Source organism: Neopelma chrysocephalum, unplaced genomic scaffold (genome assembly GCF_003984885.1).
Source record: "Neopelma chrysocephalum unplaced genomic scaffold, ASM398488v2 Primary Assembly neopelma1_84, whole genome shotgun sequence".
In the NCBI taxonomy this organism is placed as follows: Eukaryota; Metazoa; Chordata; class Aves; order Passeriformes; family Pipridae; genus Neopelma; species Neopelma chrysocephalum.
This window is the reverse complement of record NW_020897746.1, coordinates 11183683-11203086: the sequence shown is the minus strand read 5'-3', so window position 1 is coordinate 11203086 and position 19404 is coordinate 11183683. Positions and strand designations below refer to the sequence as shown.

Sequence of the window (19404 nt, the reverse complement as noted above, 5' to 3'; positions counted from 1 at the left end):
CTTCCGCGCACCAATGAGAGGGAGAAACGCTGCCGCTCCACCAATCATCAGCTGGGGAGGGCGGAGCTCCGCGCGGAAGGGGCGAACGGGGCTGACGCCAGCGGGAGACGGGAAATAAACAACGGGCACCTCCGCCAATCAGAGGGAACGATCTCCACAGGAACCAATCAGAAGGGGATGGAATTGGGACGATAAGGTCCAATAGGGGAGTGCGGTGGTTTGACGGGCGGGGCGGGCGGCCAATGGCGGGCGGCCTGTCATGGCGGCGCCCATGCGGTGAGCGATGTCGGGGCGCGGTGTGTGGCTGCGGGCGCGGGCGCGGCTGCGGCGCTTCCCGGCGGCGCTGGCGGCGTGCGGGGACCAGGTGGGGCCGAGGGGCACACGGGGAGACACGGGGGGGCGGCTGCGGGGCCGAGGGGTCCCGGAGGCCCCCGCTCCCGTCCCCTGTGGTTCCCGCAGGCCGCGGCCTACGGGCGGTGCGTGGCGGCAGCGGCGGCCGGGCCAGTGGAGCTGCGGCGGGACACGTGCCTCGAGGAGTTCCAGGCGCTGCGGGAATGCTTTGCCCGGGCGGTACGTCCCGGTCCCGGTCCCCATCCCGGTCCCGGTTCCAATCCCGGCCCCTCGGCCCGGCCTGACCGCGGCTCTTTGCAGGCGAAGGTGACACCGAAGTGACCCCAGAGCTGCTCTCCCCCGCGAGATGCTCCAGAGGAATCAAACCCTCAAACGCACCGGTTTGCCCTCAAATGACGGAACACCCCCCACCCCGCTCGCAAGGCTCCTGGAGGAGGCGCAGCTCTGGGCTGGGTGAGGGTCTCAGATCTATATTTATTTAAAAAAAAAAAAGAATTCCGATCAAAATGCTTCAGCTTATTTTATTGATGGGCTCGGCCCACGCTCTGGGCTCTCTCCCTGTGTTCCACCCGCCCCGGGGGAGCTGTTCCTGGCAGGAAGAGGCAGCTCCCACGGGCTTCCAGCCCAGCTCGGGGTGCCCACGCCATTCCCAGCAGGAGGAATGTCAGGAGCATCTTTGGTCCTTTGTGTTCACACGGAGAACAACAAACAGGCGGGTCTGACCCGGCAGCAAAGGGGGTGAAGGAGCCGACCCGTGTCCGGCTCCCTCTTGCTTCAGGAAGGCTGGTCGGTGCCACAGGGACACAGCCAGGATCTGTGTCCCAAGGCAGAGCTGGAGCCATGCTCCAGAACCCATCCCTGCCCAGATCCATGTCCCAGGGCAGAGCTGGAGCCCTGCTCCAGAGCCCATCCCTGTCCTTGGAGCAGCTCCGGGGCTCCCGGCGCTTGTGCTTGACGACAGCATTAATGGAGAAGCTCGTTGGGATGTGGGGGGTCCTGGGGGTTTAAGGCCATGGCATTCCAGGGGGTCTTCCCAAAGGACTCCCGTGGGTCTGGGCTGTGACATCCCGGGAGCACCAGGCAGGCAGGGTCCCACCCCATCCCGGCTCCGCGGGGTCCCATCGGCCACAGACTCGAGGTCCCCAAAGACACTTGGAGAGAGGGATATAAAACCCACCACAGTGATGAGGTCTGAGGGCTCCAGGCTGGGAATTCTCAGCCGGTCTAGGGAGAGCTTTGGGGTTGGATTCTGTACATTCGCAGGTCAGGATGTAAAAACACAAAAACCCAAAACGCTCCCAAAACTGGGAGCCTGAAACCACCCAGGGCTCTCAGGAAGCTCTTCCCTTCCTCACTCATCAAAAGCATTTCCAGGGCTGGAGCAGGGATCTCTCTGGATGCAGAACAGGCCTGGGGTGTTGGGAAGAGCACATGGAACATGGGCAGAGGTAGGTGTGCGTGAGCCGAGGCCCCGGATCTGCCCGGCTTGTTCCCAAATTAATCATCTCCAGCAGAAAAACCAAGCTGGGCCGGGAAGGGGCGGGGGGAATTGAGCTTCTTAATGCACTTTGGAGAGGGGAAGTGGAGCTGGAGAGCACAGAGAGCTCCCGGGGAGGGCAGCGGGAACGCAGCTCCGTGTGACCCCAGTGTGTGGCCAAGGAATCCCATCCCTGGGACAGAGGCAGCACAACGGCAGGAGTTGTGCCCGGTTAAGGCAGCGTTTCTACTAAATGAGGTTCCCAAACCACAACTGTCTCCAAACACACGGGGCTCCGCTCCCCATCCAACTCTGGCACTGTTGGCTCTGCTGGTCCTCAGCTCACGGCTCCTCCGGGATAAAGCCCTTCCCGAGGTGTGGATGCTGGGTCCCCTCGGCACAGCCCCTTCCCGGTTCTGAGAGGAGTTGGGAGATGGCTGGAGAAGGCAATTCGATGTGAATGAGATGCTGAAAAAGGTCCTTGGAGCAGCAGCCTGGCAGGAAGCCGAGGCAGGGGGAGCTCTGGAAGGCAAGGGCAGCAGGAATGTCGCTTCCAGTGTCACCACCACCTCGGCTGCCCACAGGCACGTGCTGGGGCTGCCGCTGCGGGAGCCCCCGGGGTGGTGCTCCTGGATCCAAGGGGATCCCGCGGATCCGAGCGCCGCGCCCGGCAAAGCGCCGCTGGCTCAGACCTCCCTGCGCCTGAGCATGGCCCCAAATCCCCGTCACGGGCCCCTTTCCTGTGTCACCTGCTGGATGTGGCGGCTGCGCACCAGGTGCTGGGCGCCCTCGGCCACCCCGCTCAGCCGCGTGTCCAGCGCGCTCCGCAGGTCGTTCACCTTCACGTCGGGGAGGGGGTCCAGGCCGATCAGGACCCCCCCGGCCCCCCGTGCATCCTCTTCCTCCTCCTCCTCCTCCTCCTCCTCCTCCTGGTCGGGAGGCAGCAGGTCCCGTCTCCTCCGGCGCAGGTCCAGGCCCACCTGCAGCTTCAGGTCCCGGTTGGGTTTGACGTCCCGCTCCGGCTGCGGATCCCAGGGAGCGGCCGCTCCGTTCTCGGCCTTCGGGGCCGGAGCATCCTCGGGGCCGGGTTTCCTGTCGGCGCCGTTAGAGGGACCCCCGCCCCCGCGGCCCTGTCGTTCCCGCGGCTCCTCCCGGGGATCCTCCTCCTTCCCGTGCCCGTGGCCGGGCGGGTCCCGCTGCCGCCCGAGCGCTCCCGCGGCTCCCTCAGCCTCCGCCCCTCTCCGCTGCTCCCGGGGGTGCTGCTCCCTTGCTGCCACATTCCTGTTACTGGAAGAGTCCGGCGCCACTGCCAGGTCCTTGGGCTCCACCTGACTCACAGCTTTGGCTTTAAGGTCTGTTCCTGAGTCTCTTTCCAAACTCCTTCCTGCTACTCCCTGAACTTTGGCAGCCCTCGGCTGTTCTCTTTGGATGGGAGCTGTTGCCGCTTCCACGGGTTTCAGGAAATTCTTCTTCTCGTGGACGTCTCTTCCAGCTTTGGCTTCATGATCTCCTCCCAAATCCTCCGCCAAGGGCTTCTTCTCCAGGTGGTTTCTGGCTGCTGGAAGGCGCTGGGCATCCCCGTGGACGGGATCCCGGTTCTCCGCGGGATTCCTAACGGCTCTGTCATTCTCCTGCGGCAGCACCTTCCGCTCCTTGGGAGGAGCCCCAGGAATGTCCCGCCTGTGCCCAGGCTCCTCCAGCCTCCCCACAGTGTCCCTGTGCTGCTCAGTGGCCCCGGGGCGCTGCTCCGGCTGCTCCTGCAGCTCCTTGCTCAGCAGCTTCCCGGCCGTGTCTCCCTTGGCTCCCAGGCCCTCGTCCTCCCTGCTCCTGGAGAGGGGCACGGCAGGATCCGGCTGAGCTTCCACTGTGGGACAAAACCAACACGGAAAAGGGTTTTCTTAGGAGATTCCCTGCTCCTGCCAGCACATTCTGTATGACAGGAGACAAGGCCACACCACTCATGGCCACGTGGAAGGATGAGGAGAGCCCTGGGGTGTTATCCCTGTGCTCAGGGATGCCTTGGAGGCCAGGAATGGCTTTGCAGTGGACTCTGCCATGTGCCAAAGGGACTTGGATCTCTCCCAGCCTGACTTTAGAGCTGCTCTGAGCAGTGAGCACCCTGGGGAGGGGTCCTGCTCCCTGGCCGTGTCCTTACCTGGCTTTGGCTTCTCCTCTGCCCCCTCCTCCTGCCGCTGCTGGTGGATCTCCTTGTGCTGCTCCTCGATCACCGCCAGCAGCTTTGCCTGCTGGTCCAGGAGCTGCTTGTGCTGCACCTGCTGCTCCTTGATCACCTGCAGCAGCACGTTGTGGTCCAGCAGTTTCGCTGGTCCGGCTTCTGGAAAAGGGGAAAGAGAGGAAATAAAACCTCGGTGACCCAAAGCCCTCAGAAATCGCTCGAGGGGCTGTGGGGGCTCTCCTCGCAGGAAGATCCGACTCCACAAACCCAGGAGGGAGGGAAGGAAGCTGGAGGAGGATGGGATGAGAGGGAGCATGTGAGTCCGAGCTCAGACTCCAAGCACCCTTGCCAGGCAGAGGTCAAAGGGAGGAGCTCAGCCAGAGGGAGGGTTTGCTGCACCAGCTCCGAGGCTCCAGGATGGAGCAGCTGGGGTTTGGGGGGGACTGTGGCCCCAGACACCATCCTCCCGCAGAGAGGGATCCCGGGGAATCCTGGCTGTGCCCCCTCCCCACACGCCTGGGAACACACACTCACCCCCCAGCTTGCTCTCCACATTCTCCTGTTTCTCCTCGGTGTTCCGGTTCTCCAGCAGATCCGCTCTGTCCGGGAGGGGCAGCTCCTGCTTTTCACCTGCAAAGGACGGCAGAGCTTTGCTGTCAGTGCAGATGTTCCCCAAATCTCCTCCGTGTCCCTCCCCACCCACCCGGCACCGCTCGGATCCAGCGCGGCGGCTGCGAGGGAAGTAATAAACCCAATATTTAACAACCTCCTGGCTGGTGGCAGCGAGCCAGCACTAACTACCTCGGCCAATTAACATGCAGGAACAGCTCTAACTGGCTTTTAGACGGGCACTTGGCAATGTGTTCCCTGTCAGGATCTCCCGGCTCCGTGTCCCCGGTGATTTGTGAGCCGTGCAGGAACAGCACGGCACCTGACATTTTGGCGGGTAGCGAACAACTGTTTGACAGCTCTTACAGTAGCTGTCAAAGCCACCAGATTCCTCCTTTCCCGCAGCAGCTGCCGGAGGAGCTGTGCAGGCTCACGTGCTCATCTCGTGGAATTAAAAGGAAGCACTGGGACGGAGGTGGGAATGACCAAATTGTCCCGTCCCCGGGGGGATAACGGGCCCAGAGGAGTGCGCTCAGATGAGCCGCTGTGCAAGGAGCTTACCAGGCTCTGCTTCCTTCTCCACAGGCTTCCCGGCCTCCTCTGCTCTCCTGGGGAGCTGGAGCTGGGCCTTGTCCCGGTCACCCGCGGCCTCAGCGGTGTCACCATCCGGCACAGCAGCCTGTTCCTTGGCTTCCAGCACTGCTTTCCCTGGCTCCAGCTCCTTGTAGGGCGGCCTGCCATCCCCACCGTCCCGCTGCACCACCGCCTCCAGGACCTTTTCCGGCTTCTGGACGGGCCCGGCAGTCCCTCCCCGCTGCTGGTTCTCAGCAACCGCTTCCTTCCCTTGTTTTGGGCCCAGTGCCTCCTTCTGGGGGTTCAGCCTGGCTGGCTCCTCCAGCTGGCGCCCGTTGGCTCCTCCGGGAGCAGCCTTGTTCTCGCTGGATTCCTCCCGCTCCCGCCCCATGTCCACGACCACCTCGTCGTGCGGGACCGGGGGCTCGTGGCGATGAGCCTCCCCCACGGGCAGGGCAATCCCTGGGGGGACAGGCAGGGTCAGGGGCTGCAGGGCAAGAGGTACCAGGCTCCCAGTGCACCCAGTCCACCCAGCTCCCTGCTGCCCTCGCTCATTCCTGTCGTTCCTCCCTGTCCAGAGGCCGCGTACCCAACGAGCCTCCAGAGCACCAAACACTAAATCACTCTCAGCCCACTAAGTCCACTGTGTGGGGTGAAGAGAGGAAGGTAAGGAGCAGAGACAGGATCTATATCTGAAATAGTCCTGAAACACACAGCCCCAGCTCCCAGCCCGGCTCCCTTTCCCAGGCTCCCCCTTACCTTGATCGGGACGGTCCAGCTGCACTTTCTCCTCCGCTTTTCCTCTCTCCTCCTCCCTCTTGGGCAGCTGCATGGGCACCTTGATCTGTGGCTGCTCCATCTCCTCCTTCTCCTCCAGCAGTTTGGGTTTATCGCGGTCGTCCTCGGGCTCCTCCACTGCCGGGTTCTGCTCTGCAAACACGGGATGGGGACAGGGATGAGGTGTGGGATCCCGGGAACCGCCGTGTCTGTCCCACCCCCCTCACCCACCCAGCCCAGCCGCTGGTTTCCCTCCAGATTTAGAACGGAGGGGCTGACGGGGGGGCTTTTGTTCCGGGGTCGCGTAGTTGTTTTCCCTGCAGTGGGTTTTTGTGGAGCTGCTGGCAGGGAAGCGTGGCCGGGATGGAGCTGGGATGGAGCCGGGATGGAGCCGGGATGGAGCCGGCTGCCGCTGCGAGCCAGTGCCACCAGATGGTAGCATCCCCACGGCTCCCTGCCCTGGACCTCCGGCACCGGCAGAGACTGAGCTGGGATCCAGCCTTGGACAGACATCCCCAACATCAGAACCTGAGCTGGGATCCAGCCTCAGACCCTCAGCTCCCAGAGAAGCCAAGCTGGGGGCCAACCCCGGATCCCCCCACACTGCTGTTTTCTGCAAAGCACCTTAGAACCTTTTATTTTGATTTTTCTCCCCTATTTTTTCTCCCTTTTTTAGCGGCCCTTCTGATGCCGCTCAGAGGAGGGGTTGGAGGGAGGGGAGGTTTCCTTTTCCCACAGAAGTTTTGACGAGCGGGATGAAACAGGCATTAATTAGGGGAAACTCCTGAGGGAGATGGGGGACTCCCCCTTCTCTCCTTCAAAGAGATGGGAAGACACAACCCAGTCAAACCAGTTACTGGTTCAGTGCCAGTGTGACCAGCGTATTCCACACGGAATCCATGGCACATCCCACGGGATGGGAAGGGTCCTTTCCTCCCCCAGCGTGGCAGAAAACCCACACAGGGAGTGAACTCTTCCTTCACAGAGCAGCCAAGGAGGAAATCAAATTGTTTCCCAGCACTGAAGTTGTTCTGCAGATTTTTTTCCATCCAACAAACTTAAAAAAAAAGAAAAGTATCTTCTGTAACAAAAAAAAATTCCCAACTCTTCCCCCCTTCGCCCTCCCCCGTGCAATTTCCTTTGGGGAATTAATTCTATAAACATCTTTCCATTTTCTCCTCCCCCTCCGCAGGGCTGGTGCGATTTATTACGAGATGAACTCATGGGAAAGATGGGATTGCCACAACTTCAGCTGCGTGGGCCTTGCCCGAGCTGGGGGGGGGGGAAACAACAAAAATTCCCCCCAAATTAAGTACAAACTCCTGGCCCAGAGGGATCCGTGCCAGCAGGACCTTGAGCCTCTCCAGAAACCCCGGCCTGCGTCCCGGAGCTCCACACCCAGCCGAGGGACGTGCGTGGGGCTGGCTGGCTTTCCACGTTCCTTTGCTTCAGGAATGATGGTGGGAGGGGAAAAGGGCTTGGGTTTTCTGAGAAATTCGAGTCTAGTACCCAAGGGTCCCCCCTCTCCATTGAGGGACTTCCCAGGGTTCAGCAAGTCAGGGCAGGACACTCCTCCTTTTCAGGAAAAACTGGGCTGCAGGAACCAGTGCCCAGCCCTGGCTGGGGGCCCTGGGAAGCGGGAGGCCGAGGCCGGGGAGGGGAGCGCTCGGCACGGCTGCGGATGTTCCCAGCTCAGGCCTGGCCTCGGCGCAAGAGACTATTTACTCTGTTGGAGGAAAGTTTGTCGTTAATTGGTTCGTGGAGGCGGGAGATGGCTCCGGTTGGAGAGGACCAGAGGATCCAGAGAAACCCGACACGGACACAGCCGTTCCCATGGCAGAGGGAACGAGGAGCCGAGGCAGCGAGATGATGTTCAAGGGGGAAATAAACAGGAAGGAGGGGGAAACAAATAGGGAGAGGGGATGAAATAAGAAGGAAAAAGGCAGGAAGTTTTCCACGCAAGCAGGAAACAGAGGAGTTAATCCCAGCACTCCCCCTTGCCCAGAGGACCCCGCAGTGGGTGAACCCCCCGTGGGCCCAGGGCAGCCCGAGGGGCCAGGGGAGGCCCCGCTCAGCTCTGGGAGTGTCCCTGACAGCTCCCATCGTAAATCAAGCAGAGGCACGTTCCCTGCTCTGCAAACAATGCAGGAAAAGCCCAAAACACAAACAAAACACAAACCCAAAAGTCTCCACGCCGCAATAAGGCCAAGCTGCCTCTAAGCCGTCATTCGCTCAGTGGGAAACAAAATTAAGTTCATCATCAGGGCGTGAATTAACGACCTCTCAGGCTGCCTGGAAATCCATCCAGGGCTCCGGGTGGTTTGCAGGGAACAGTTTTGCTCGGGATGTGCAATAATGGCTCTGCCTGTCTCGTCGCCCTCCCGGTCCCTCCGGAGCGTCTTCCAGTAACGCTGCACCTCGTCATGTTTTATGAGCAGCCTTGGACTTTACAGGGAAGGGCTGAGAGGCTGTAAAAGCCTTTTGGCTCCCAAGGAGAGGCCGGGGCGCGAGGCAGCAGCGGGAGGCTCCGCTCTGACCCCCCGGCTCTCCGGCAGCTCCGCTCACGCGAGGGGAAGCCGGGGCGTCCTGCAGCTGATTTGTGCGTGTGCGTGTCTGGGTGTGTTGTGGTTTGCCAGCAGCCTCTCCAGGCTGCCATAAAATTTCATGATTAGCAACCTAAAAGCTTCCCTTCTCCCCCAGCTCCCGGTTCAGATCGCAGCAATGGTCCCAGGCAGGCACTAAATCCCTCCTCACATGTTTCTTCAGCCTCTCGTCCGCTGCAGCAACGGCCAGAGCTGAAATGTGTGTCCACAGCCCCTGTCCTGGGCAGAGGCAGCGGGATGGGCCCTGCTGTGCTCCCCCCAGTCCAGAGGGACCTGCCCAAAGGAGTAGAGGAGCCTTAGGGACAGCACAGGGAGCTCGGGGACACACCACCCGCTCCAGAGCATCAACCAAGGGCTGAGCAGGGACATGGGGTGCGGGACCTGCTCGTGCCAGCCCAGCTCCAGGCCCGCTTAAATTCCTTCACCGCAGTGTCATGGAGCAAGGTCCAGGGGCTCGTGCCAAGGAAAATGAAGCAGAACAAGCAGGGCAGAGGGACGGGGGCAAACGCTGCCCTCGGACGTGCCGAGAGCCCGGAGCAGGGCAGGGACGGGCCCTCCCTGGGGAGCCCCCGGCCCAGCTGCGCCTCCAGGAGCCCTCCCTCCCCCCAAACGGGTACAGATTTCACAAGGTTATGGAATGGCATCCCTGAAATTAGTTCACAGTTGTCTCCTGACGCACCAGCAGTAAAAACCAACCCAAATTACCAGAGGCTGCTGGTTCCTTTTCTGTGTCACAGGCACTATTAAAAGCTCTCTTGCACAAAGCACCAGGGAGAGCCGCCGCGGAGCCAAGCTGTTCCTGCAGCTACCAGGATGCAGGATCCACGTTCCACACATCTCCGGGGCTGCTCCGGCTGGGAACGCCGGCGGGGACGCAGCCTGGGTCAGGCAGATTGGTTTTTTCGTGGGCAAACACACGGATGCAGGGGTGGAGGAGCCCTCAGCAGGCAGCCAAGCCAAACACAGAGCCCCCAGTTTTACCCAAACCCACATAACCCAGCCCTCCCCAGCCCACAGGACGCCGGGATGGCCCGAGCAGGGTGCCCAGAGCACTGGGGAAAGGGCTCTTGCACAAGGAGCCTGAATCAGGGCTTTGTTACCCAACGTTGCACAACGCCAGGGAGAGAAGATGAAGCAGCAACGACCAAGTAAGGAGCTGAAAAATATTACAAAATCTTAATCCCCCCCGAGACCCTCGAGGGTGCTTTAAATACGGAGAGAAATTGCCTAATTAGCTCTTCTTTTTTTTTTTTTTTTTTAAATGGATAATTGCCTTCCTGAGCTTTCAGAGGCAGCTTAGCAACCTTTTAGCAGAGGCGCAGCCGCGGCAGGACGGGGCTGGAAGGGGTTTTATCCCTTTCCCGAAGAGCTGCTGACAGTAAAACCTCCAGCACCACAGGCTGGGGCTGTAATGGGCACTTGGGTGTCGTTAGGAAAAACACGATTCCGAGGCCGCTGGTCAATACGTGTTCACATAAAAGGCCAATGCTCTAATATTCATAATCTCCGGGCCCACGGGGCAGGGCTTTAATGAAAGTCTCTCCAGTTCTGGGCTCCACAACATCAAAGAGGCCAATAAAACTCCTCTCACACGCTGACAGGCGGGGAAGGCAGCGCTGGGGAAAGGCCCCGAGGCTCGCCTGGGATGGGGCGGCGCTGGGAAGGGGCAGGAGGCATCCTGTGCCCCGGGGAAGGGGCACGAGGCACCCTCCACCTTGGGAAGGGGCCCGGAGCACCCAGCACCGGTGCCCGGGGAGAGGCCGTGTGATCCCGCTGAACCCCCGGGTGCGGAACGGGGCCCATCCGGAGGGCACCCAGGTGCCGGGGGTGGCCCAGCCCGGATCCTGCGCCCCTGGAACGACAGGATGCAGCTGCTGCGGCGCGTTCCAGGCGGCAGCTCCTGCTCTGCAAAACAAGGCGGGCGAGGACGAGGGGGAGCCGCGGGGGGGGGGGATGAAGGGCACCATTTAACGCCTCTCATTGCTAGTCAAGCCGACATCCTGCAGAGCCACAGGGAGGCACAGATCCAAGGAATCGCAGCGGTGGCTCTCCCGGGGCAGCCCCGTGTCCACCCTGCGGCTCCTTGATCCCCTTCCTCTGCCCGGCCCCATCTCCCCCCTCGTCCTCATCCCAGGGGATGGAGCCCTTCAGTCCCCCACTGCCAAAGGGACTGCAGGAGCAGCTGAGCTTTCCCTCCTCAGAGCTTTCCCTCCTCAGCGTGTTCGGAGCCGCACGGCTCCTCCCTGGGAAGTTTATGACCCGGGAGCACCGAACCCGCCTCCCTCCCCGGTGGGATTATTTAATCCAGCAGCACTAAGAGCCGATGCCGGCGGGCTCCGGGATCGCTCGGATGATCAGAGCCTGGCATCCCGCTCCGCCGTCCCCGGCTCACGCCGAGAAGGGGGGAAGACTCAGCAAACTCCTGCGGACCCCGTGTTTTATGGGATTTTTTATTTTCCCAGTCAGAACACGTGTCATTAGCGATTCCTCCTGAAAGGAGCAGCTGTTCTTTGGCCATTACCGCTCCAAAATTAACCAAGACGGGAGAATTCAATCGCATCCCTCCTCCCGGCCCTGCTGAGGGCTCCATTAAGGGATTGGGAGCTCCTTTTCCTTGGAGTTCACCAGCACCCACGTGCCTGGGAAGGCACACGCGGCCTTGAGCAAGCCACGAGCAAAACCACAAGTAAACTCCACCGCGGAGCAACCCCGGAGTGAATGTTATCGGCGGCAGCACCGGTGTGGGAGACGCTCCAAGCTGCCGGGCAGGAACCCGGCCAAGAACCAGGAGGGAGGATAATCTCCCGAAGAGCCGGCCCCTTTCTCCCTTCCGCTCTCAATCTCCGCGAGGATATTTCAAGGCCTCCAAAGAACAAAAAAAAAAAAAAAGCCCCACAGGAGAGGGGAGGAAACAAAACTGAGGCGAAGGAACAGGACGCGGCGGGGCCGAGGGGCAGCGCGGGGTCAGGCGGCACCTGCGCGGCCTCGCTCCGGAGCAGCTGGGGAAGGGAGGAGCGGCCGTAATTCCATCAGCGGCCCCAGCAAACAAATAATAAATAACAGGAACCAGTAAACAAAGCTGAGGCATAATCACAGCCTTTGTCAGGGCGAAAGCGAAGCCCAAATTTATATTCCTCAGCACCGAAAAAAAAAAAAAAGGCAGTTCCCATAAATTCCCGTACCTTTGAGGGTGATGGATGGCTGGTTCCTGGGCTGGTAGAAGGGGGAGGGCAGCCCCCTTTGGCCATAAGCCCCCCAGCCAGGTGGGCACTGTGCTCACAGAGCCGCTGGGATCATCCCAAACAGGGATCTCTGCTCTGTCCCCACGGGGAATCCCAGCCCCTGCACCCCACCTTTCCCTTTCCGAAAAAACAACTCCCAGAAGGTACCATTGCAGGTCACAGCGGGCTTTTCCAGCAGTCAAAACTGCAGCTTTTCTCGGGAAAAGGCCCCAGGAAGCTGGGAAGATGCACAGAGACGCCTGGAAATGACCCTGCTTCCGCCACACTTAAAAAAACAACTATTTTCCCTCTTTTTAAGAAGTGGAGCTGGGAGCAGGTCTGGGAAACCCAACTCCAGCAGACACATACCTGGGATTTTGACCGAATCCTGGTCGATTCTGCTCTCCTCTCTGTCCAGGTGCTCCAAGCCCACTGCTTCTGTCCTCATAGGGGCGTCCTCGGTGGCAGACAGGGTGGTGTATGTGCTGATCACCAGCATTCCCAGCCCAATCCACAGGATGATCTGTACAAAGTGCCAGAGGGACAGTCAGCACAGTAAAACCACCGGCACTGCTCTGTACAGCATTCCCACAGTGTCTCCAAACAATTCCCAGCTCAGCCCAGTGACATGTGTCAGTAAGAGGGTGAGAAGAGGAGAGAAATTTAAGAGGAAAACCAGTAGCTTTTGGCTGAGGTTTGTATTTGGGTGCAGAGCCATGGGAATGGGAATTTGGGATGCTGGAAGCTGTTGGAAAGGCGACTCCTGCATTGGAAGGGCTCAAAAGCGAGCGGAGAGGATGTAGGGAGAGGAAAATGCATGTGGCAGACATGAGTCCAGCTGCAAAGGCTCATTCCCTGGTATTTCCAGCATGAGAACTCCATGAAATCTGGTCTGGCTGAGCAGGGAGGTGCCCGGCCTGGTTACAGACCCAAAATGTTCCAGGGAGCTGCTTAGAAATCCTTGGTTTGGAAAGGCAGAGTAAAATGTCCACACACGAGTGCTGGTGGCCAGAGCTCAAGAAGCTGCTGAGAAGTGACTCCCTCATTTCCAGAAAGCTGGGATCAAGCAGGATAAAAATAGAAGGATGGAATCTGGGTCCTGTGGAGAGAAGGGCTCTAGGAATTTCTCTACCTCAAAAAGGAGAAAGTGATGGGCAGCAAAAGGAATTTCTACAGCTTGTTATCTGATGACAAATTGATCTACAAGGATCTAATTCCACATGACTCCTAAGAAGTGTAGGATGGGGCTTAGAGCAACCTGGGCTAGTGGAAGGTGTCCCTGCCCATGGAAGGGGATGGAACTGGATGAGCTTTAAGGTCCCTCCAACCCAAACCATTCCATGATTCCATGACTCATCCTCTTCCCCCCAAATCCTCACCCTGCAGCATTTATGTCTCAACTCACAACAAAAAGCACAACAAAAAGATGCTTCTCAGCGTGAGGAAAACCAGGAACAGCCACAGGGAGCCTTTCTACCACTGGAAGCTGCCAGAAAACTGAAAATCAAGGGGAGAGGTGAAATTGGAAGGAGAAATTAAAACATTGGCACTTCCAGAGGGGGAGGAGAGGCTGATGCTTTCCTCACCCGCCTCGTGCTGAGGGAGGTCGCCCAGAAACACGGGCCAGCGTGGTCAGAGCTGGGCCCAGGAGACCCCAGAGAGCCCGTTCCCAGCACACCCCGCAGACAGACGGACGCCTTCGGAAGGAAAAGGCTGGCGGGATGTGGAGCAGCTCTGGATCAGGGGCAGCGTGGCCAGGGAGCAGAGGCCAGACCTCCGAGCCACTGCAGAGGAAACGGGAGCAGAATGTGCTGCCTGCCTTGCCCGGGGGTGCACAAAGAGCAGAAATCCTGCCATCCACCCCTCGGGCCAAACGCCGAGTCAGCAGGTCCTGCTCTGCTGCCCTGGGCTGGAGCTGCTCCACTTCCTCCCCTCACACAATCCACAGCCCCGGCACAAATGCATTTTGTGCCTGGGAGGCTGTTCTGGCACCTTCCAGAAACAACAGCGCAGAGGAAGAGCGTTTCCACAAAGAGGATCTATTCTGGTGCCACAGGAACCAGGAGCAACGTGGGAGAGAAGGGAACTGTAGGAAACGGCTGAAAACATTAAATGCTTTAAAAGGATTTTTGTTGTTTCTTATCTTAGTGGGGAACCAGGGCCTCGAATGCCTCGGATTGAAGCCCCTTTGATTGTTCCACATTTGGAGTTCAGCTGTGAGCTCCCGGAGCAGCGGGTACGGGCACACGTGGCAGTCGGAGACAGGCTGGGCTGTCCCTGAGCCATCCCAGCTCCCCCCAGCAGCCCCCTCCTCCTCCTCCTCACCTACCCCCTCCCCAACTGAAGACCAGAATAAAGAGGTCCATGATTTGGCTTAATTCCATGGAGATGCTTATGACATGGATAAGCAAGCGGCCTGTGCTCAGGAGACCACCAAGGCAATGGAAGGAATGGGAATGAGGGCTGCAAGGACTCGGGGCTCGAGGAATCATGGACCCCCACAGCATCCAGAGATCCTGGAGCAAGGGGAAGGTCAGCACTGCAGAGCAGTTCTGACCTAGTGTCCATGGGAAGGATCTCCCCCAGACCCAGAGATCCCACCAAGAGCAGAGACCCTCCTCCAGAAGCCCCTGTCAGCATGGACACAAGAGGCAGTGGCTGCCCCTGGGGCTGCAGCCTGTTCCACCAGGCAGGTCAGCAGGGCCAGGGCCCGTCTCCCGGGAGCCTCGGATGGGAATTCAGGAGAGGAAGTTTACGCGGCCGTTTCCTCGGCCGGTCGCGCTCCCCCGGCCGTCCTTCCTCCCAGAAGATAACTCCAGCCCTGCACAGCAGAGCCATTAGCTCAGCCCTTGTCCTCCAGCAAACACTGCATTTGTGTGGCGTGACACCATCCATGGACACGGAGCGTTCCGAGGGATGGAGTCATGGTGAAGGAATGCAGAGCCCCGGTCACAGCCGGGTCCCTCCACAGCCACGCTGCGTTTGGGGGGCTGGACCCCTCGGTGTGTTGGTGGGGAAGGAGTGCTGGCCCCTGCACTGCCAGGGGAGGGCACAGGGAAGCTCTTTTCCACCCGCTCAGGAGCAAGCCTGAGGAGTCACTTCCTGACCTCTGGCAGCTCCTCTTCCCCAACTGGGACAGCTCCGGCCTCCCTAGGAGGGGCCTCTCGGACACGCTTGTGTCAACACTGGGAAGGCAACACCCTCCTGTTGGCAGTTCCACACTCTGTTCACAGACCCCCACGCGCCCTTCGGCAGCCTCAGCCAAACCCGGGGCCCCCGGGGGGCAGCGGGACTGGACCTTTACAGGAACAGATGCTTAACCACAAGAAAGGGAACACTCTCCCTGCTCCACTCACAGGCTTTTTAACTGCTCTGGGACCTGCCTTTCCAACCCAACCCTTCCAACCAGGACACTTCCAGCCCAACCCAGCCAGGCAGCAGCTCTGATAATTCACAGTTCCCTGGCAGAAGCTCTTTGCTGGCCAGCAAACATCTGGGACTGCCCATATCCCTCCTCCTGGAATCCTCTTCTCTACTTTTAGTACAACATCCCCATTTTGTAGCCTCAGTTTGCACCGTCTCCTGAAAAAACCTGCCCTCCCATGTCACCACCCTACAGCCTCCCGACACCAGACTGGATGCCAAAGGTGGCTCGATAAAAGCAGCCAGTTCTCAGCACCACAAGAGCCAAGATAACCCAGACAAGTGCAAAAGCTGGCGTTGAGAAGGTCTGCTGCTCTGAAGGGAGCTAAAGATGGTGGAGGGAAGGAGGGAGAACATTGTTTGGAGAGGGACAGGCGGGGAGGGACAGCTGTGCCCAGGGCTGGCTCCTCTCCCCCCCCCCGACAGCCACCTTCCTCAGGAGCAGACTTTGATGGAGTGGAGCACCTGATCAAAGAAAAGCAGGAATGAAGGAGGAGACCAAAGACAGAGCTCCAGGGAAAGAATAAATGAGCCTTTGCAAAGACCTGGAGGAAGGAGGAGAGGGTAGGCTCCAAATTGGGCTGTGGAGGTGGGGAGGTGCTGAGCAGGTGTGTCCTTGCTCAGAGCAGGAATGCAAACCTGACAGGCAATGGATCACTCAGGGAAGGTTGGACAGCCCCTCGAGAGGTAACCCGGGGCCTGATGCTTTAGATAAGCCCTTCCTTTGTGGGGATTTCTGCAGGACAAACATCTCCCTCAGCCTCGTGACCAGCGTTTGGGGTCAGGCTTTGTGAGGGCCCCAGTGTCCCACCCCAGGGCTGAGAGCTCAGCCTGTCCTGAGTGCAGCCTCGAGGCACTGCAGAGAAATGCTCTGGCTCAGCCGGAATAGAAAGCAATTCTTGAAAGTGCTCTTTGTTTCCCTGAAAAACCCAGGCTGGCATTCAGACTCCTGCTCGGGGTTTCACTCAAAGAACTTCGGAGCTAAGTGTCAGAATTCAGAGTGAAAGCTGGAAAGTTGGACTATTTCCTTGTGTCAGGGAAAGCACAGGGAAGAAAAAAAAAACACGCCCTGCTTAAAAACTTCACGTAGGTTTGCAAAGCCACAAGTCATTAAGCACAGAACAAGCCACCAGTTCTGTGGGCCCCACAAAAACGTGCTGCTCTCCCCTGCTGACTCTGCACTTTGCCCAAAACCTTGGGCAGCCCAGCACTGTCCTCTCTGGGAATGCTGGGACAGAGGCCTGCGAAAAGTGAGTGGATTAAATTATTGTTAGGGAAAAAAAAACCCCAAAACCTGTTAATTTCAGCCCACAGTATTTGCAGGAGCAGAGAGATCAAGCCCAGCAAAAAGCCACTTTGCTTCGGTCCCTGAGGAGGCCAATTCAAACTGGAGCAAAAGGAAAAGTTAAACTTCTGACAGCCTCTGAACAACCCCAGTCCCTCAGAAAATCAATTCCTGAAGCAACACCTCTATGTGTGTGTTCCTTTTTATTATTATTTTGGTTGAAAGCAGCAGGCTGAGGGTCGGCAGCAGGAACCGCATCGCAGAGGAGCCCTGTTTGTTTTACCCAGCCCGGGCAGGTCGGCATGTGAGGCTTTAAGGTTTTACAGCCTGCCTGGATTTCCTGTTCTGAGGATCCAGAACCTGAATCCCACCAGAAGGAGGACTAGAAGCAGCATTTTATGCACCAATTCAATGTTTCACTTGCTGCTGGAGGAAGAAAAAGAGCTGGTGTTCCAAGCCACGCACTGGGCCACCACTTCTGCCGCTGTCCGTGCTCCCTAAGTGACAGACACCCACTCAGAACAGCTCCCACATGTACTGGGCAGACTGGAGGGGGAGGCTGCAGGAGGTGCTGAGCAGTTTCCCTGCTGCAGCCAAAAGAACCATGTTCCCAGGCTCTGCAGAGGGCTTAGGGGGATGTCAAGCAGCATCAGCACTGACCTGTGAACAAAGCGCATTCTTGTGGATCTTCTTGTAAATAAGAGCCGGGCAGATGAAACAAATGAGGCTTCCCATGGTCGCACCTGTCAGGCCCAGGACTGTCTCCACTGGGAAAGAAGAGGAGAAGTCAGCAGAGGTCTCTTCCAGAAGTGCCAGAGCAGCAGCACGGGGTGGCTGTCGGAGCCCCGGGGCAGGACGGGCTGTGAGCCCGGTCACCCCAGCCAGGAAAGCAAATAACAGGGAGCAAAGAAAACAGCCAGCCCTGGTCCCCAGCTGCTCACTCACCATTTGGGATCATGATGCCTCCAACCATGGTTCCAAACACCACAGCCAACGTCAGGGCTTTGAAGCGGAGCGGGGGCATGTAACCCCCAGCAGCGAAGGTGCCGTCCTTCTGCTGGGAGAGAAGGGTGGGAGGCAGTCAGGGAAGGGGGGAGTTTAGCTCCTGCATCACAGCCCCCAGCAATTCCCCAGCTCCTGAGCAACTCCCCCACTTCCTCAGCAATCCCCCAGCAGACTCCAGAGCTCCATCACCCCCACACTCCACCCTCCACAGAGGTGAATGCTGGAGGCAGTCAGACACAGCTGAGCAGTTCCAAGGTGCATTTGAACCTCCAAACCAGGGCAGGGGACGTGGGGCCACAGCTGCCGTTTCCAGCACACCCCAAATGTGACCCCACACAGCTGTGCCCCAGTCCCTGTGCAGGGACTCGGAGAGCAGCCAAGGCCAAGAGCAGGAGGAGGGAGCACAGGGAGCAGCAGGAGGGAGAACAGTCACAGGGGGAAGAGCTCTGGCTTTGCTAGGGAGAGGTGTCTCCCAACACCTGGGGGAGCAGGGCCATTCCCACCATACTACACCACGGGAACAGCCCCTCAACTGGGAGGAGGACACCCCAGGGAGACAGCAGGGAAGGATGAGTGCTGCTGGAGGGCTTCCAGATGCCCTCTGCTTCCCACCCCATCCCATCCCCACACTCCAAGTGGGAGGTGTGGAAGGCAGAGGCCCCAGCGTGCCCTGCAGACCCAGTCGGTCCTGGCTCTGCTGCTGCACAGATGGAGAGGAAGGCAAAGTGACACCTTCAAGCCTAAAGAGCCACGAGCTGAGCCCAGGCGAGATCCAAAGTGTTCCCAAGTGTTTCCAGCGCTTCCTCCCCTGCACCCGCTGGCTCTCACCAACTGTCTGCCCCCATCCTCGGGCCCTCCCGACGTGAGAAAAGAGCTGGGGGCTTCTCACAGGCAGAAGTGGCAGGATTTAGAGCTATAAATTGCTCAAGTTTTATTTCCTGCCCTAAGAGGTTTCTATTTATGCGGATACACAAAGGCCTCAGAACATTCCCACAATCTCTTACTGTATTTGCTGAATCCCATCGGCGCGTTCCGCGCCGCACAATGCACAGAGGAGAACACGCCACCGCCACAAGGGACTCACAGTCTCCAGCAGACAGACCAGCTACAGTCACAAAGGCTGGCTGAGGAGCTGGCCCTGGGAAAGGTGGAATGTGTGGGAGAGGGCTGTATCCCATATCCCACCGCCCGCCTCTGCGCTGGGCCGGCACCGCGGCCCAGGAGGCGCTGGAGGAAGGGAACATCCGAACCCGGAGGGGACAGGGCTGCTGACAAAGGTGCTGGGTGAGAATAGTGGAGCAGGAATGAGCAGGCACACATGGAAGCAACAAGAAATGGGGCTGGGCTGGGCTCTGAGGCCGGGAACGGGAGCTGGAGCTCAATGCAAAGTGAGTTGGCCAGCAAAAGGACGGCAGCTGGAGCAGCAGGAAATGAGGAGGCTCTGCTGCTTCCAAAAGCACATTTCTCCCTCTTTCTGAGGGGGAGAACCACCTCGGCTCTGAGCTGTGTAACACGTCTGTGCCAGAGCTGGAATCCCCAGCAGAGCAGGGAGCAGCAGCCACGGGATGTGGACTTCGGCCTGGGAACTCCAGCCCTTCTGCCCATGGAATTCCTCCGAGGAGAGGACATGAACCTCTAAGTCCCAGGGATTAACGATTCTGCAGAGCAGGATTTAGAGATGGCCACAGGCCCCTGCTGCACTGTCACCACACGCAGGGCACTGAGGATTTTATGGGAGCTGGGGGTTTGTCCCATTGGATAGCAAGCACCTGCCCCACGCCGCTGTCACCAGAGTCTCACAGAACCAAGAGAGGTTTGGGACCCAGTCAGAGCACAAGGGTCACAAAGAACCTTTCAAAAAGCAAGTTTCACACCGAGGCAGCCCTGGCCACGCAGGGATCTTA

At 59.1% G+C, this 19404-nt stretch overlaps 2 protein-coding genes across 3 annotated transcripts in view; one reads left to right on the top strand and one right to left on the bottom strand.

Moving 5' to 3' along the window:
• The first annotated feature begins 283 nt into the window (after positions 1-283).
• On the top strand, positions 284-837 carry NDUFAF8 (NADH:ubiquinone oxidoreductase complex assembly factor 8). Its single transcript, XM_027691674.1, has 3 exons — positions 284-364; positions 460-570; positions 652-837. The coding sequence occupies exons 1-3, from the start codon at positions 284-286 to the stop codon at positions 670-672; spliced, it is 213 nt and encodes a 70-aa protein (XP_027547475.1). The 3' UTR covers positions 673-837.
• Positions 838-850: 13 nt separating this feature from the next.
• SLC38A10 (solute carrier family 38 member 10) overlaps positions 851-19404 on the bottom strand; it is a 30223-nt gene continuing 11669 nt past the window's right edge. The window contains exons 9-16 of one of the 2 annotated variants that reach the window (XM_027691673.1): positions 17441-17549; positions 17156-17262; positions 12157-12310; positions 5946-6116; positions 5175-5648; positions 4539-4634; positions 3984-4163; positions 851-3692 (exon numbers count right to left, since the gene is read on the bottom strand). In XM_027691673.1, coding sequence (XP_027547474.1) covers positions 2554-3692; positions 3984-4163; positions 4539-4634; positions 5175-5648; positions 5946-6116; positions 12157-12310; positions 17156-17262; positions 17441-17549 — 2430 coding nt within the window. In that variant the 3' untranslated portion in view covers positions 851-2553. Of the gene's footprint in view, positions 3693-3983; positions 4164-4538; positions 4635-5174; positions 5649-5945; positions 6117-12156; positions 12311-17155; positions 17263-17440; positions 17553-19404 lie in introns of both variants that reach the window. The other variant, XM_027691672.1, reaches the window with a different exon arrangement.

Bases quoted from the DNA above. Each gene is read 5' to 3' on its own strand.
- NDUFAF8 (XM_027691674.1), top strand. From the start codon at position 284: ATGTCGGGGCGCGGTGTGTGGCTGCGGGCGCGGGCGCGGCTGCGGCGC. The intron at 365-459 runs GTGGGGCCGAGG...TGGTTCCCGCAG, and splicing joins TGGCGGCGTGCGGGGACCAG to GCCGCGGCCTACGGGCGGTG. The intron at 571-651 runs GTACGTCCCGGT...GGCTCTTTGCAG, and splicing joins GGGAATGCTTTGCCCGGGCG to GCGAAGGTGACACCGAAGTG.